The 16023-nt window shown below is 36.2% G+C and overlaps 1 protein-coding gene across 16 annotated transcripts in view; it reads right to left on the bottom strand.

Annotated features, from left to right (window-relative positions):
- The window catches only part of ARHGAP28 (Rho GTPase activating protein 28), a 237580-nt gene that overhangs the window by 5877 nt on the left and 215680 nt on the right, over positions 1-16023 (bottom strand). For 12 of the 16 annotated variants that reach the window (XM_038543825.1, XM_038543820.1, XM_038543824.1 and 9 more), the window contains 2 exons: positions 12946-13002; positions 10762-10886 (listed from right to left, as the gene is read on the bottom strand). In XM_038543825.1, coding sequence (XP_038399753.1) covers positions 10762-10886; positions 12946-13002 — 182 coding nt within the window. Of the gene's footprint in view, positions 1-94; positions 160-5491; positions 6910-10761; positions 10887-12945; positions 13003-16023 lie in introns of those variants that run through there. The other 4 variants (XM_038543812.1, XM_038543816.1, XM_038543813.1 and 1 more) reach the window with 3 other exon arrangements.

The following is a 16023-nucleotide window of genomic DNA, read 5'->3' as shown; positions in this document are numbered from 1 at the left end:
TAAGAAACTTATAAAATATGCTTTTACAATAGCATCGTATTTCTTTTAGAGCAATCAGAGAATTTAGTAGTAAAAACCATTAGAGAATGCTTACCTATATTTCCTCCAATTTCATATAACCGTTGGTTCTGAATTTTAATGCATTCTGATGAACCATAACTGAAAACAAAAAAGAAAAAAAGAAAAAAAAGAAAGCAATCTAACTTAACCCTCTTCCATGAGCTGAGGTAAACCATGGCAACAAACAATTCCTCTGCCTTGAATGAAATACATCCGCAAATTGTTATTAAAGTTATGATTAAAAAACTCAATTTTATTTGTTTGATACAGCCCAATATCCAAGGCACAGAAAGGATGGGACTATCCAAATCAAGATGGATGCTGCTGTGCCCTACAACAACCTGGAGCCCATTCTATCCACAACTGTCAGCTTCACTTAAGAGAGGACTGTTATAGACACACCACGGCCAGTGAAGGAGCAGCTGGATGTTTAATATTGCCTTGTTACTGGTCACATTACTCTCAGTTCAAAAGAAGTCAGGTTTCATTTCTCTTTTTCCCAAAACTGACTGGAATTCTCTCTTTTGTCCATGTCATGTTTCTAAACTTGCCTAAAGCTTTTCAAACTAATATTGACTTCATTACATGTTTCTGCTCTTTAGTGAAAGCAAGTCAGAGAAAATAGTTGCCCAATTTCATTTCTCCATCCCGGGCTAGAACGCTGTGGTGGAAGAGTGGCTGATCTTCATCCCATGTGAGGAATGACTTCTAAGCTTAGTTACTTCAAAAAGATCGACCTCAATTCTTTTAAAGAAGAAAGGTGTGTGCCCTATATTATTTATTTCATTAAACATTTTAGTTGAGATCATTGTAAATTTGCTCATAGTTTTAAGAACTGCACAGATATACCTTTTGTACTCTTTACTCAGTTTTCTCCCCTAGTAAAATCTTGCAGAGCTCTAGTGTGCTGTCACAATCAGAATGTCAACATCAGTTCAGTCAAGATACAGAACATTTTCCATCACCACTAGATCCCTTGTTTCCCTTGTATAGCCCACTCACCTCCCTCTCTACCCTCATCCTGTATCCCTGGTAACCTCTTCTCTATTCCACATTTTCTAGAAATTTGTCACTTCAAAAATGTTATATAAATGGAGACACAGAGTATGAAACTTTTTTGTATTGGCTTTCTTTTTTTTTTTTTCAATTAGCATAAACCCCTGGAGATTCACCCAAGGTGTTGCATTTTATTGCTGAGTAGCACACCATCTTACGGATGTGCCAGTTTGTTATTTACTGTTGAAGAATGTTTGGGATTCTTTTCCAGTTTTTACTATTATAAATGAAGTTGCTATAAGCATTTATATACAGCTTTTTGTGTGAATATAATCTTCATTTCTTTGGGACAAATGCCCACAGGGCACCTGGTTGGCTCAGCTGGTAGACTGTGTGACTCTTGATCTCAGAGTTGTGAGTGTGAGCCCCACACAGGGTGCAGAGATTACTTTAGAAAAAAAATGCCTAAAAACAACAACAACAACAACAAAACAACAACAACAAAAAAAAAAAAAAAAAAGAAAAAAAATGCCTGACTGTGAAAACTGGATCACATGGCAGTTACATATTTAGTCTTATGAAAAACTACAAAACAGTCTTAGACTGATTATACCCTTTTATGTTCCCACCACTAATGTATGAGTGATCCAAAGATCTCTGTATCTTTACCAGTATTTGGTGTTATCATTATTTTTTTTATTTTAGCCATTCTCAGAGGTGTTTAATGATAAGTCATTGTGGCTTTGCACTTCCCTAATGGTTAAAGATACTGAACATCTTTTCATATGTGTACCTGTATATTCTCTTTAGTGAAATACCTGTTCATGTCTTTTGCTCATTTTTAAATTGGATTGTTTTTTTTTCCTTTTGTTGAGTATTGAGTTTTCTTTTTTTTTTTAAGATTTTATTTATTTATTCATGAGAGACGCACAGAGAGAGAGGCAGAGACAGAGGCAGAGGGAGAAGCAGGCTCCATGCAGAGAGCCTGATGTGGGACTCGATCCTGAGTCTCCAGGATCATGCCCTGCGCTGAAGTTGGTGCTAAACCGCTGAGCCACCGGGGCTGCTGAGTATTTAGTTTTCTTTATATATTCTAGATACTAGTTACTCATTTGCTGCCTAAGAGGTTTGTAAGTATCTTTGTCTTTTTATCCTTTTCATTGAGTCTTTCACTATATAAGTTTTCAATCTTGATGACATACAATTTATCAATTTTTATCTCTTATGGAACATTCTAGGTTTTTAAAAATATTTGTTGTTTTAGAAAGAGAAAGTGCAGGGGAAGGGGCAGAGGAAAAGAACCTCAAACCAACTCCCTGCTGACCATGGCGCCCAATATGGGGTTTGATTTTAGGAAGTTGAGATCATGACCTGAGCTGAAAGAGTCTTTGACTCAACTGACTATGCCAACCAGGCAACCCTGGATCATGCTTTTGATGTCAACTTTAATCTAGCCCTACATCACAAAGGTTTTCTCCTTTCCTGTTTTCTAAATTTTATAGTTTTATATTTTACATTTACATCTGTGACCCATTGTGCGTTGTTTTTTGCCTATAGATGTCCAGCTTCTAGAGCATCATTTATCATTTGTTAAAAAGGCTGTCCTTTATCTATTGAATTGCTTTTGTGCTTTTGTCAAAAATCAGTTATTACAAGGGGGCATGGATGGCTCAGGTTTTCAGGCATCTAACTCTTGATTTCAGCTCAGGTCATGATCTCAGGGTTGTGAGATGGAACCCTATATCTGGCCCCATGCTCAGCAGGGAGTCTGTTTGGGATTCTTTCCCTCTCCCTCTGCCCCTTCCCCCAAACCCTTTTTCTCTAAAATAAATAAATATTTTTTAAAAATCAATGATTAGAATAGTCAAATTCATACAGACAGAAAGTAGAAGAGCAGTTACTAATGGCTAGGGGAGGGAAAAATGAGTTATTGTTTACTGGGGACAGAGTCTGAGTATAGAATGATAAAATCTTTCTGAAGATGGATGGTGGTAATATTGTATTGCAATGTGAATGCACTAAATATCAGTGTACTGTAAATTTAAAATGATAAATTTAATGTTATGTGTTTTTTCTTCCTCTACAATCTGTATACCTGTCCATTCATTTGTTCTTTCTCTTTCTTTCTTTCCTTTCTTTTTCTCTTATTTCTTCTTTCTTTCTCTTTCCCTTTTTTTTGCCTTATTGCAGTGGCTTAATCTTTTAATAGTATTTTGAATAAAAGTAGTGTTCTTGATCTTGGAAGGAAAGTATTCCATCATTCATCGTAAGGTGTGATGTTAGCTGTAGATTTTTGTAGATGGTCTTTATCAAGTTGAGGAAGTTCTCCATTTTCCTAGTTCACTGAGGGATTTTTATCATGCATAGGTATTTGATTTTGTCAAATGCTTCTTCTGTATCAATTAACATGATCATATGATTTTTCTCCAATCCAATGGTGGAATACATTAATTTCTAAATATTGAGCCAAACTTGCATACCTGTAAAGAACCCACCTGGTCACTGTAATTCCTTTAATATAGGTTGGATTAGATTTGCTGATATTCTTTTGAGGACTTTTGTCTCTAAGTTCATGAGAGATATTAGTCTGCAGTGTTTGCTTATTGTCTTTGACGTCTGATCAATAAATAATTTCATAAAATGAGTTAGGTAGTGTCCCTTCCTTTTCTATTTTCTGGAAAAAGAATGTGCTAAATTGGTGTTAATTCTTTAAACATTTGCTAGAATTCACCAGTGAAACCATCTTGGCTTAAAGATTTTTTGGGGGGGGAAACTTTTTTTTTAAAGATTTTATTTATTTATTCATGAGACACACACAGAGAGGAGAGAGAGAGAGAGAGAGAGAGAGGCAGAGACACAGGCAGAGGGAGAAGCAGGCTCCATGCAGGGAGCCCAACGTGGGACTCAATCCCAGGTCTCCAGGATCAGACTCTGGGCTAAAGGTGGCACTAAACTGCTGAGCCACCCAGGCTGCTCACTTTTTGGGAAACTTTTAAAGACTTAATTTCCTTAATGGTTATAAAACTATTTCATCTTGGCTGTCTTTTGATAATTTGTGGTTTTTGAGGAATTGGTCCATTTCTTCTAAGTTTTTGACTTTGAGCATATAGTTTGTTAACTATTTCCTTATCCTTTTATGAGAAGCATTATATACTTTGATATCCTTCTATTTTATTCCTAATATTGGTGATTTCTTTTTATTTTTGTTAGTCTTTCTAGAAATTTACCAATTTTTTAAAGCTTTTTGTTTTACTGATTTCTATTATTTTCCTGTTTTTAACTTTACTGATTTCTGCTCTTCTATTGTTTTCTTCATTCTGCTTGCTTTGTGTTCATTTTGCTCTTATTTTTCTAGTTTCTAGAGGTAGAAACTAACTTGTTCTGAGATCCTGCCCTCTTTTTAAATGTAAGCATTTACTGCTATAAATTTTTCTCTCAGCATGGCTTTAGCTGCACTGTACAAAATTTGATTATGTTGCAGTTTTATTTTCATTTTGTGTACTTTAAAATTTTTCCTTTAACACTTCCTCTTTGACTCATGGGTTAGAGAAGTATGTGGTTTAATTTTAAAGTATTTAGAAATAATCATGTTGTCTTTCTGTTACTGACATCTAGTTTGATTCCTTTATGGTCAAGATATTCTGTATGATTTCAATTATTTTAAATTTATTGAACTTTATTTTATGGCCCAGGATATGGTCTATTTCTTATGATTATATCTAGACTTATGTACAGTATTTTTTAGTATACTGCTTTGTATGATTTTCTTTGTGGTTTCATTGGCATCTCAATAACATATGTAACTTATCATGGTCTACTGGGATTGATGTTTTACTACTTTGAGTGATGTGTAGAAATCAACTCCCATCAATTCTCTTTACCCTCATACTTTTAAAAATGAGCATTGAATTCTATTTATGGTTAGTTCTTTGAATTATAAATAACATGCTAAATGAAGAGGACCACTAATGCATAAGTGGATTTCATTTTTAAAACAAAGTCTGATATTCTAGCATGACCAAACCTTATCTGTTTTACTCTGAAATTGTTATTTCACCATTAATAAGTTGTTCTCCTAATTGGTAAAAGCCCTGACACATTTTACAAATAAACTTAATTTTAGAACTCTCTTAGATTTAGAGAAAAATTGTGAAAATACTATAGACAATTCTCATTATTCCCCACACTCTGTTCCCCCTATTATTAACATCTAACACTAATATGATATATATACATATATATGTGTGTGTATATATATATATATATCACAACTAATGAATACTAATACATTATTATTAACTGAAGTTCATACTTTATTCAGATGTTCTTGTTTTTTACCTAGCATCTGTTTTCTGTTCCAGAGATCCATCGAAAATATTGGAATATATTCAGTAATTATAATTGGTTGAATAATGTACCTTCCAAAACTCACATCTGTCTGGATATTCAAAATGTGACTTTATTTGATATAGGGTATTTGCAGATGTAGTTAGTTAAGAATCGAGAGATGAAATCATCCTGGATTCAGGGGACCCCCTAAAATCCAATGAATCCTTATAAGAGGAGAAAAGAGAAACACAAAGACAATGTGAAGATGGAGAGATTGGCGTGATATATCTATAAACCATGGATATTGGCAACCACTAGAAGCTAGAAGAGAGGCATGGGAGAGCTTCTTCCTCACAGCCTTTAGAAGGAACCAACCCTGCTGACACACTTCTTTCAGACTCCTGGCCTCCTGAACTGAGAGAATACATTTCTGTTGTTTTAAGCAGAGTGGTACTGGGAAACTAATACATAGTTATGTCTCATTAGCCTTGTCTTGACTCTGATATTTTCTCAAACTTGCCTTGTTTTTGATTTCTTTGACAGTTTTGAGGACTCATCAGGTATTTTGTAGAATGTTTCCAAACTGGGATTTGTCCAATGTTATTCTCATGTTTAGGCTGGAATTATGTATTCTTGGGAGGAAAGGGACAGAGGTAAAGTGCCATTTTCATCATTTCTTATCGGGGTATTTACTATCAGTGTGACTCATCATTGTTGATGTTAACCTTGTTCACCTGGCTGAGGTCAGATTTCATGACTATGAAGTTATTCTTTTTCCCTTGTTACATAATGCAGTCTTTGGAGGGAAGTTACTATGCAGACAATAAGGAGCGCTGAGCTTCAACTCTCTTAAAATATAGTTGTCTTGAGGTGCCTGGGTGGCTCAGTTGAGCATCCAACTCTTGATTTTGGCTTAGGTCATCATCTTGAGGTTGTGGGATGGAGCCCCGTGTCTGGCTCCTCACTCAGCAAGGAGTCTTCTTGAGATTATCTCTCTCCCTCTGACTATCCCCCTTCGCTCTCTCTCAAATAAATAATTTTTTTAAAAAATAAATAAAGTTGTATTAAATATGTTTTCTACATACATACACTGAGCACCATATCAGATGGTGCTATTTTTACTTCAACCATCAAATATGATTTAAGAAATACATAAGAAGCAGGATAATCAATTATAGTTATATTCTCCTTTCCTTTGATGTTTCAGGCCTTTGTTATCATTTTCTTTCTATTTACAGGACTTCCTTTTTATCCATTCTTTATGGGTAAATTTGTTAGCAAAAAAATCCTTTAATTTTGCTTGACCCAAGAATGTCTTCATTTCCCTTTCATCCTGGAAAGATGTTTTTTGCATGACATAGAATTCAAGGTTAACAGTTTTTTTCTTTCAGTACTTGGAAAGATGTTATGCCACTTCCATCTGGTCTCCAGGGTTTCAAGTGAGAAATCCACTGTGATTGTAATTGATGTTCCCTATAAGAAAGGCACTGCTTCTCTCTGGGTGCTTTTAAGGTTTTCTTCTTCCTTTTTTAAAAAAAGATTTTATTTATTTATTAATGAGAGACACACAGAGAGAGAGAGAGAGGCAGAGACACAGGCAGAGGGAGAGGCAGGCTCCTTGCAGGGAGCCCAATGTGGGACTTGATCCCAGGACCCCAGGATCATGACCTGAGCCGAAGGCAGACGCTCAACCACTCTGCCTCTCAAGGGTCCCAAGGTTTTCTTCTTTGTCTTTAATTTTTTACAAGTTTAATTATGTTGTTTTGGAAGGGATTTCTTTGGTTTGTCCTATTTGGGTTCACTTAGTTTCTTGAATACATAGGTTTATACCTTTTGCTAAGTTGGAAAGTTTTCAGTCATTATTTATTCAAATACTTTTTTAGTTCCTCTCTGTTTTCTCTACTTTTGGTACTGCACTGATGCAGTACCATGCATTACAGCCCATGAATCCCTGAGACTATATTCACTTTTTTGGGTCGGTCTTCTTTCTGTTATTCAGAATAAATAATGTTATTGATATGTCTTCAAGTCTACTGACTATATCCTCTGTCATCTTCACTCTACTAATGAGCCCATCTAGGGAGTTTATTTCAGTTATTCTTTCAGTTCTATAATTTTCATTTCATTTTAACTTCTTTTGTTTGCTGAGATTTTCTATTTTTTCATTTGTTTCAAGAGAATTCATAATTGCTTGTTGAAGCTTTTTTTGTGATGGTTGCTTTTGTCAGATAATTCTAACATTTGATTCAATTTAGCACTGGCATTTCTCAATTGTCTTTTCTCATTCTTATCGTGATTTTCCTGGTTTTAGTATAATAAGTGATTTTGTATCATATTGCAGACACTTTGGATATCATGAGACTCTGAATCTTACTTAATCATTTTTTGGCAGGAATTCCTCCTGTTGAAGTTTAGCACAAGGTCTGGGTGGGTGTGTACGTTCAGCTCTTTGCTGGACCCCACTGCCACCTGCCCAGTGAAAGTGGGACACCAATTGGCACTACTTTGCTGCCTTGGATTGGGGGTATACGATCAGCTCCCTGCTGGGCTCTGCTGCCACCAGGGAGAGGAAACAGAAGGTTGACTCATGCTTCTTTGTTGCTGTTGGGTAAGATGCTCTTCACTGTGCCTTACTGACTCTGAGGGTGGGGTGAAGCTAGTGGATAACTGCCTTGAACGGATTTATTAGGTCTCACTGCTGCTGGGTGGAGGAAACTCAGCTAGAGGCAGGACCCTTCTGACACTATCGTGGTTGGGAACTGAATCACCACCTGATTCTGTTGGGTGGGGCATGTAGATCAGTTGCCTGCTTGGTTCCACTGAAATCACAGGTGTAGTGGTGTGTTTTCCTGTTGGTGTTTGGTTGAGTAGGGCAAACATTGCCAAAATGTTTTTTTGTGGTTAGGCTACCTTCTCTTCAGTCTTTTGGATGGGGAAACAGGCTCTCTAAAGCTCATTTATGGTCTGTGCTGATGCCAGGTTGAAGGTTTCCATAGCACCCTGTCTAGACATATAGGAGGCAATAAGGAAACCCAGGAACTCACCACCATGATTTTTCACAGGTCTGATATCCCTAGGCAGTCAGCACTTGTCTTTCTACCTTTCAGAGTCTTCCTGTGCTTGTCATTATATTATGTCCAAAGAGTTTTAGTCGTAACAGGGAGGACCTGGGAAGAATGGGACTTCTTTCTCTCTCTCTCTCTCTCTCTCTTTTTTTTTTTTTTACATAAACAGAAGAGGTGGTTAGGAGTCAGAAAATAAACATCTAGTGAAACAGGCACAGATGTACCAACTTACAACTAAACTTAAATTGGCCACAGTTCTAACTAGTTAAGAAAATGGACTGGACAACATCTTCTGAAGTTCATAAAAAGGATTTGCATCTACCTATAGTCACTGATTCTAATTTATTTTTATTAGAAACACTTTTATTCTACAAAAGGTCTACATCAGAGTGTAAAGGCAGTTTTCTCACACATTTGATCCCCCCAGAGGAATTCAAAGTCTATTACTGCTTAGTGGTAACTACTTATAGTGTCTTAGCAGCAGAGAAAAGTTAAGTTTTCAGGGTTCCTCTTGGCCCCTGTCTACTCTACTCTTCTTTTCTTTTTTATGTAAATATATATATATATATATACATACTTTTTTATGTAAGTATATATATACACATATGTATATTTAGAGAGAGATAAAGAGAACATACAAAATATGCACATATTATAAGAATACTTGAAGAATTTTCACAAAGTGAATATACCACATAACCAGCCCCCATAAGCCACTATCATGGCTTCTTAATCACTATCCCTTCCACCCACAGAAAAACACTACTCTGGCTTCTAACACCATAGATTATTTTTATTGGCCATTCTTGTTTTTTTTTAATTGAAATATTTTTACTGAGATAGTGGTAGATTCATATGTAATTGTAAGAAATAATATAGAAAATTTCCTCATACTCTTTGCCCACTTCTCCTCAAATGGTAACATTTTATACAAATACAGTATAATGTCACAGTTAAGCATATTGACATTAATATGATCCACCTATCCTATTTAGATTTCCGACTTTACTTGTACTCATTTTTGTGTGTATTAAGTTCAATACAACTTGTATAGGTTCTTTGATCTACCATTAGAGTCAAGGTACTGAGCAACTCCTACATTGCCAGGTCCTTGTGTTACCCTTTTATGAGGGTACCCATCTCCCCTCCCCACAATCTCCTCTCCCCAGCTTCTAGCAACTAGTAACCTACCCTCCATTTCTAAAATTTTGTCACTTCAAAATGTTATATAAATGGATTCTTACAGTACATAATCTTCTGCAATCACCTTTTTCCCCCTCAACATGGGTACTCCTTTTTAACATGATTGGAAGATTTCTCTTTAAGAATATTTTAATTATTTAATTATTTCTAGGCACCTGGGTGGCTCAATTAAGTGTCCGACTCTTGATTTCAGTGAGGGTCATGGTCTCAGGGTTGTAAGATCAAACCCCATGTTGGGGCTTAAGCATAGAGTCTGCTCAAGATTCTCTCTCTCGAGACGCCGGGTGGCCAGTGGTTGAGTGTCTGCCTTCAGCTCAGGGCGTGATCCCCAGGTCCAGGATCGAGCCACACATCGGGCTTCCTGCAAGGAGCCTGCTTCTCTCTCTGCCTATGTTTGTCTGTCTGTCTGTCTGTCTCTCTCTATCTCATGAATAGATAAATAAAATCTTAAAAAAAAAAAGACTCTCTCTCTCTGCACCTGTTCTCTAATGGAAGGATTTAAACTAGTACTTCTCATGCTTCTCATCTTTTAAAAATCTCAGGGCAAATATTTACCCCTGAATAAGCATGCCTACAGAAAAATTATCCTGATTGAGGCTGTTTCAAGGTGACTTACTGCAGATGAGCAAAAGGATTTTTTTTTTGTAAATAAAATTCTGATCCCAAGATTTATTAGTAGCATGTTTCAAGGAAAACAATGGCTATAATGTCTATTTAACTATGTAAACTTTATCTGATCTATGCATGTTGAAGCCCAATGAAGCCTGGAATGTTATTCCAGGTATCTCTAAAACTAACTTGCTATATTTTTTTATTCTAATAAAAAGTAAAACTCGTGGAGTAAATGAAACCACCAAGATAGAAGATATCTATTAGGAATCCTATTTGTAGAAATTTCTTAAAAAAGAAAAAAAAAAAAATACCTTTGTTATCAACAATTCTACAATCTACCTAATCTCTTTCTCTACTTTGACTTCCTCTACTGGTAGTCTCCAAAGTAACGGGTCCTAACTTTTCAAAAAGGCCAACTTTGTAAATGCCTAGAAAGTTATTCATCTAATAAAAGATCACCTTCCTTGTACAAAGACCTATATTCACTTTTACTCACCTGTTCTCATATTGAAATTTTGCCAGTATGTCTTTGGCTTTGGTGTGACTAGTGAGTTGAATGGCCATGGACACCTTAGAGAGAAGTGGAGCATGGACCCTTATGACTCCTTCCGGCACGTCAGACTGCCAATGGGGAAAAATTCAGTACATTCTGTCAAACTAGGATGAATATCACTTTAATGACTACACTTAAGAGATATGAAAATCAGTGGCAATGTGAATTAGGAAAACATGTAAATGTGACCAGTATTTAACCAGAATGAAATACTGCTTTTGTGACCAGTATTAAACCAGAATGAAATACTGCGTTCTTTTCAAAGGAAGATACACTAAACTTAACCTGGGACTTTACTTTTGTTACATACGTAGGCCCTGTATAATGCCTTAAAATAACCAGAGAAGTAGCACTATGTTATGACAAAATCTCATGTTTCTATCAGTTCATTTTCTTGACTGTGCCCTAAAATAAGCTTACTTTAGGTTGAATTCTGTATTTCAGTATATTTTAAGATCAACCTTCTCAAAGAGTTAAGAATCAGTTATAAAATATAGCTTTTTAAATATCCTTTTTCTTTAGTTAGTAACAATGATTGGAGGGCCCAAATTGAATTCCAAATGAGCATTTAAAACTTGATTCCTCAAAGTGTATGATAACACCCTGAAGAGCAGCATATGGACTTCTGAGTATCTCTGCTTTCATATGACAAGACTGGCCTGCAGACCTAACTTGGAGCTCTTGTTCAATGAAATAGAATGGCGTCTTCTAATTAACAGGAATTTCTTTTGTCAAGATTGACTGGAAAATTCCTTTTGTTTCCAAATTTTGAATATTTTAAAATTAATTATCTATCTAGATATGAAAAGAAATAAATTTCTAAAAAAATAAAAGAAAGAAATTTCTATCTGAGGATCTGGCTAAGTCCTCAGATAATCATTTTAAATTTGAACATTCTCAAAGGATAGCACTGTTGATGTAGAAGGCTTATGTTGTTGAATTGACTCAATATATACCCTAAAAGGAATATGTTATAGGTTGAATTGTGTCCCCCCAAAGGATATGTTGAAATTCTAACTACCAGTAGCTGAGAATATAACTGTATTTGGAAATAGGGTCATTGCAGTTGTAATTAGCTCAGATGAGGTCATAATGGAGTAGGGTGGACATACATCCAATATGGCTACCGTCCTTATAAGAGGAGAAGACACACAAACACACAAATAATGTGTAAAGATGGAGGCAGAGATTGGAGTGATACATCTACAAGCTAAGGAATATCAAGAATTGGTGGCATCACCAAAAGCTAGGAATGATGTCAGGAACAGATCCTTCTCTCACAGTCTTCAGAAGGAACTAGGCAGACACCCTGATTTCAGACTTTTAGCCTGCATAATTGTGAGAGAATAAATTTCTAATATATTAAGCTAACTAGTTTGTCATACTTTGTTACAATAGCACTAGAAAACATTTTAAAATAGAATCAGTTATTATGGTACTTTCTGCTATCACCAGTAAGAACCAGAAGAGCATACCAAGGAATGGATGTTGGTGGAGGGTGGACTGGGTGGTTATGGGGGTTGTACAGAGTGTCCCTGGGTCATTGGAACCAAGACTATACTCCTAAAACACTCTTTTGGTCATTTCATGCCCCCCCTCTTCCAGCTCTCCAGAAGTCTCTGTAAGATATTATGATCACTTTCCTATGATCATAATAATCACATTTTCCCTGAAAATTCCTACAGTATTCATAATTGCTTACAGGCTGCCTAACCATACATTTTGAGTCATCAGTTAGTTGACTCTCTCCCTATACTATTTCTTTTTTTTTTTTTTTTTTTTTTTTTTTTTTTTTTAAAGATTTTATTTATTTATTCATGATAGTCACAGAGAGAGAGAGAGAGAGAGGCGCAGAGACACAGGCAGAGGGAGAAGCAGGCCCCATGCACCGGGAGCCCGACGTGGGATTCGATCCCGGGTCTCCAGGATCACGCCCTAGGCCAAAGGCAGGCGCCAAACCGCTGCGCCACCCAGGGATCCCTCCCTATACTATTTCTTCATGTGCCACATGAAATGTCAAGTTTAAAGGATATATCATGACCAAAATTATGCACATATTATGGTAGATAAAGCCAGAGAATACCATATAAGGAGTTAATAAGAGAGAAAAGGAAATTGTTTTCTTACCATTCTTCTTGAAGAGGGTGATTTTTGTAGTACCTTTGAAGTCTTGGGGCTTATAACCTAAATAAAACACATTTAGTCCTCAGTAATGATTAATGTTGGGAAAATAAGCACATGCTTCCATTGGAAGTGTAAACTGTTACTCTTTATGGAAAACATTTTGAAAATATTTATCAAAGTATAAAATAATCCAACAATGCCACATCTGTAAATTTATCCTACAAATATACATTGTTTGTGATAAATAGCATATATGCAAGTTTGTTCACTAGTGCATAAATCTTAATAGCAATAGACTTTTGGACACAATCCAACTTTGTAAACTGATAATGGAATAATGATATAGAATAATCACCATGATTTTTTAAGTCAGTAAAGCAAGACACACAGGACAGTATTTAATGTATGTTACCATTCATGCCATAAAAGGGAAAAGAACACTGTCAAGAATTTAGGTCAGCAACACTCCATGGTGTTGCTACTGACAAACTTTAAATTCTACCTTTTTTATATCTCTTTGTTGCAACAAAAAAAATTGAAATAGCTGACTTCATTTAGCATTATACAACTTACAAAGTGCTTTTACACATGGTAAGTGAGTTGATGCTAAAGACAACCCTGTGAATTAGGTTGGGGAGAATTACTTTTCTCCCCAATTTATAATATAAGAAAATTGAGGCACAGAAAAAGGCTTTAATTCACCAAGGCTACTAGCCCAAAGGATGCGACCAAAGGAGTGCTTAAGTAACAAAAACAGCTAAATCTTGGTTAGAACAGCAAATCTAGTAGCACTTAAACTTACACTTCTCCAAGGATACCTGGTGGCTCAGTTGGTTAAGCAGCTCTTGATTTCAGCTCAGGTCATGATCTCAGGGTCATGAGATTGAGCCCTGTGTCAGGCTCCACACTCAGCAAGGAGCCTGCTTGAGGATTCTCTCTCTCCCTCTGCCCCTCCCCTCACTCATTATCTCTCTCTCTGTCTAAATAAATAACTAAATCTTATACTTTTCCCATCTCTGCTCCCTAGTTCAGTGCCAGGTTTGAAAAAAGCAGCCTGCATTTCTGGTACAGGTCCAGGAAGGAGCAGAATGACTAATTCTTTGTTCTGACCTGGTTGGTGGCTCCGTAGAATACTGGCTCAGAAGGCCTGCCTCTATCTTGGACTAACTTGGAATCTGACTAGTGCTAAGGTGGTATGATGTTGAAAACATTTATAGGCAAATGATTTAGCCATCACCACCTGATGTAGTAGATAAAAGCTGGAGAAAACAACAGACTAAAAAGTTTGAGAGGCAAGGCTGGAGGTTGAGATGCTTTGGAGAATAAGGCTTTGAAAAGCTCCAAATATTCCTAAGACTCTAGAAAGCCATATGCATGCCCAAGGCTATGCATGTGTTCAAAAAAGACCTGAAAAGAACTTAACCTGTCAATTTAAGCTGGCTGACTTTTGGGCTTTGTCCAGGCAGGAAGTGAAGGTTCAGGCAGAGTCATAAACTGTCCTATTGAATGCTGAAGTTGCACCCGAACAAACACAGACTTTGTCTGCAAAGACCGGGAGTTTTTTTGTTCAAGATTTTTAAGAAAATTTCTGTGCAAACATTAGCTAACCACTGAGCTCATGGAGCAGAGATTTCAGTGGCCACGCAAAACAAAGAATTCAAACTTTATAAAATTAGCTCAGCAGAAAAGTAATTAAACAAATAAACAAAAGCTACAACAAGCAGCAACAAACCCTGGCAGAGGGAGAAGAATCTTTTTTCCAAAATTGCCACATTATAATATTTAAAATGTCCATTCAGGGATCCCTGGGTGGCTCAGTGGTTTAGCACCTGCCTTTCGCCCAGGGTGTAATCCTGGAGTCCCAGGATTGAGTCCCACATTGGACTCCCTGCATGGAGCCTGCTTCTCCCTCTCCCTGTGTCTCTGCCTCTCTCTCTCTCTCTCTCTCTCTCTCTCTCATGAATAAATAAATAAAATCTTTTTTAAAAAAGTCCATTCTATAACAGCAAAAAAATTATGAGACAGGCAAAAAATGTCAAGAATATGTGGCCCATGCACAGGGAAAAAAGGAGCTTCAATAGTTTCAAAAGAAACTCCTGAAGGAAATTTAGACATTAAACTTACTAGAAAAAGCCTTCAAATAAGATATTTTAAATATGTTCAAAGAACTAATGGAAACCATGTTTAAAGAACTAAAGGAAACCATGAGAATTATATCTCATCAAATTGGGAATATCAAAAAAGAGACAAATTATAAAAAGGAATCAAATGGGAATTCTGGATTGAAAACTTAATAAAAAATAACTTAATAAAGTTAAGTTTAAGTTTAAGTTACTAAGTTTAAGTTATTAAGTTATCCAAGTTAAATAAAAAATCTACTAAAAGGGTTTATAGCAGATAAGGAGGCAGAAGAAAAAATTAGTAAATTTGAAGATAAATTGATTGAGATTATGTGGTCTGAATATCAGGGAAAAAAAAGAATGAAGAAAAATTAACAAAACCTAAGAGGAACTGTAGGATAATAACCAACATGAAATGCACCAACACATACATAATTAAGAGTCCAGGAAGAAGAGAAGAGAAAGGGACAGAAAGAATATTTTAAGAAATAATGGCTGAAAACTATCCAAATTTGCTGAAAAACATTGATTGACCTATTCAAAAAGCTCAACAAACTCCAAATAGGATAAAGACATCCACACCAAGATACATCATAATCAAATTTTCAAAAGACAAAGAATTTGAATGCAGCAAGAGAAAAGCACCTCAGCATGCACAAGAGATTTTTTCAATAAGAGTAACAGCTAGTTTCTCAGCAGAAACCATGAAAACCAGAAGACAATGGAATGAAACATAATCAAAGGGCTGAAAGAAGAATAAGCTGTCAAGCAAAATTCTATCTGGCAAAACAATCTTTAAAAAATAAAGAGGCCTTCTAGATGCCACCACCTCAGAGCTAACCTGTGCCCCCCAGTCATGGTGAACCCCTTCATGCTTTTCAATAGTCCCTTCAGGCTAAAATGGAGGGATGCTAGACAGTAACTTGAATCCACATGAAGAAATAAAGGACACCAGTAAATA

This window comes from Canis lupus, chromosome 7 (assembly GCF_011100685.1).
Source record: "Canis lupus familiaris isolate Mischka breed German Shepherd chromosome 7, alternate assembly UU_Cfam_GSD_1.0, whole genome shotgun sequence".
NCBI lineage: Eukaryota > Metazoa > Chordata > Mammalia > Carnivora > Canidae > Canis > Canis lupus.
Note: the sequence above shows the minus strand (reverse complement) of the source record. Positions and strands in the feature narration are given on the sequence as shown.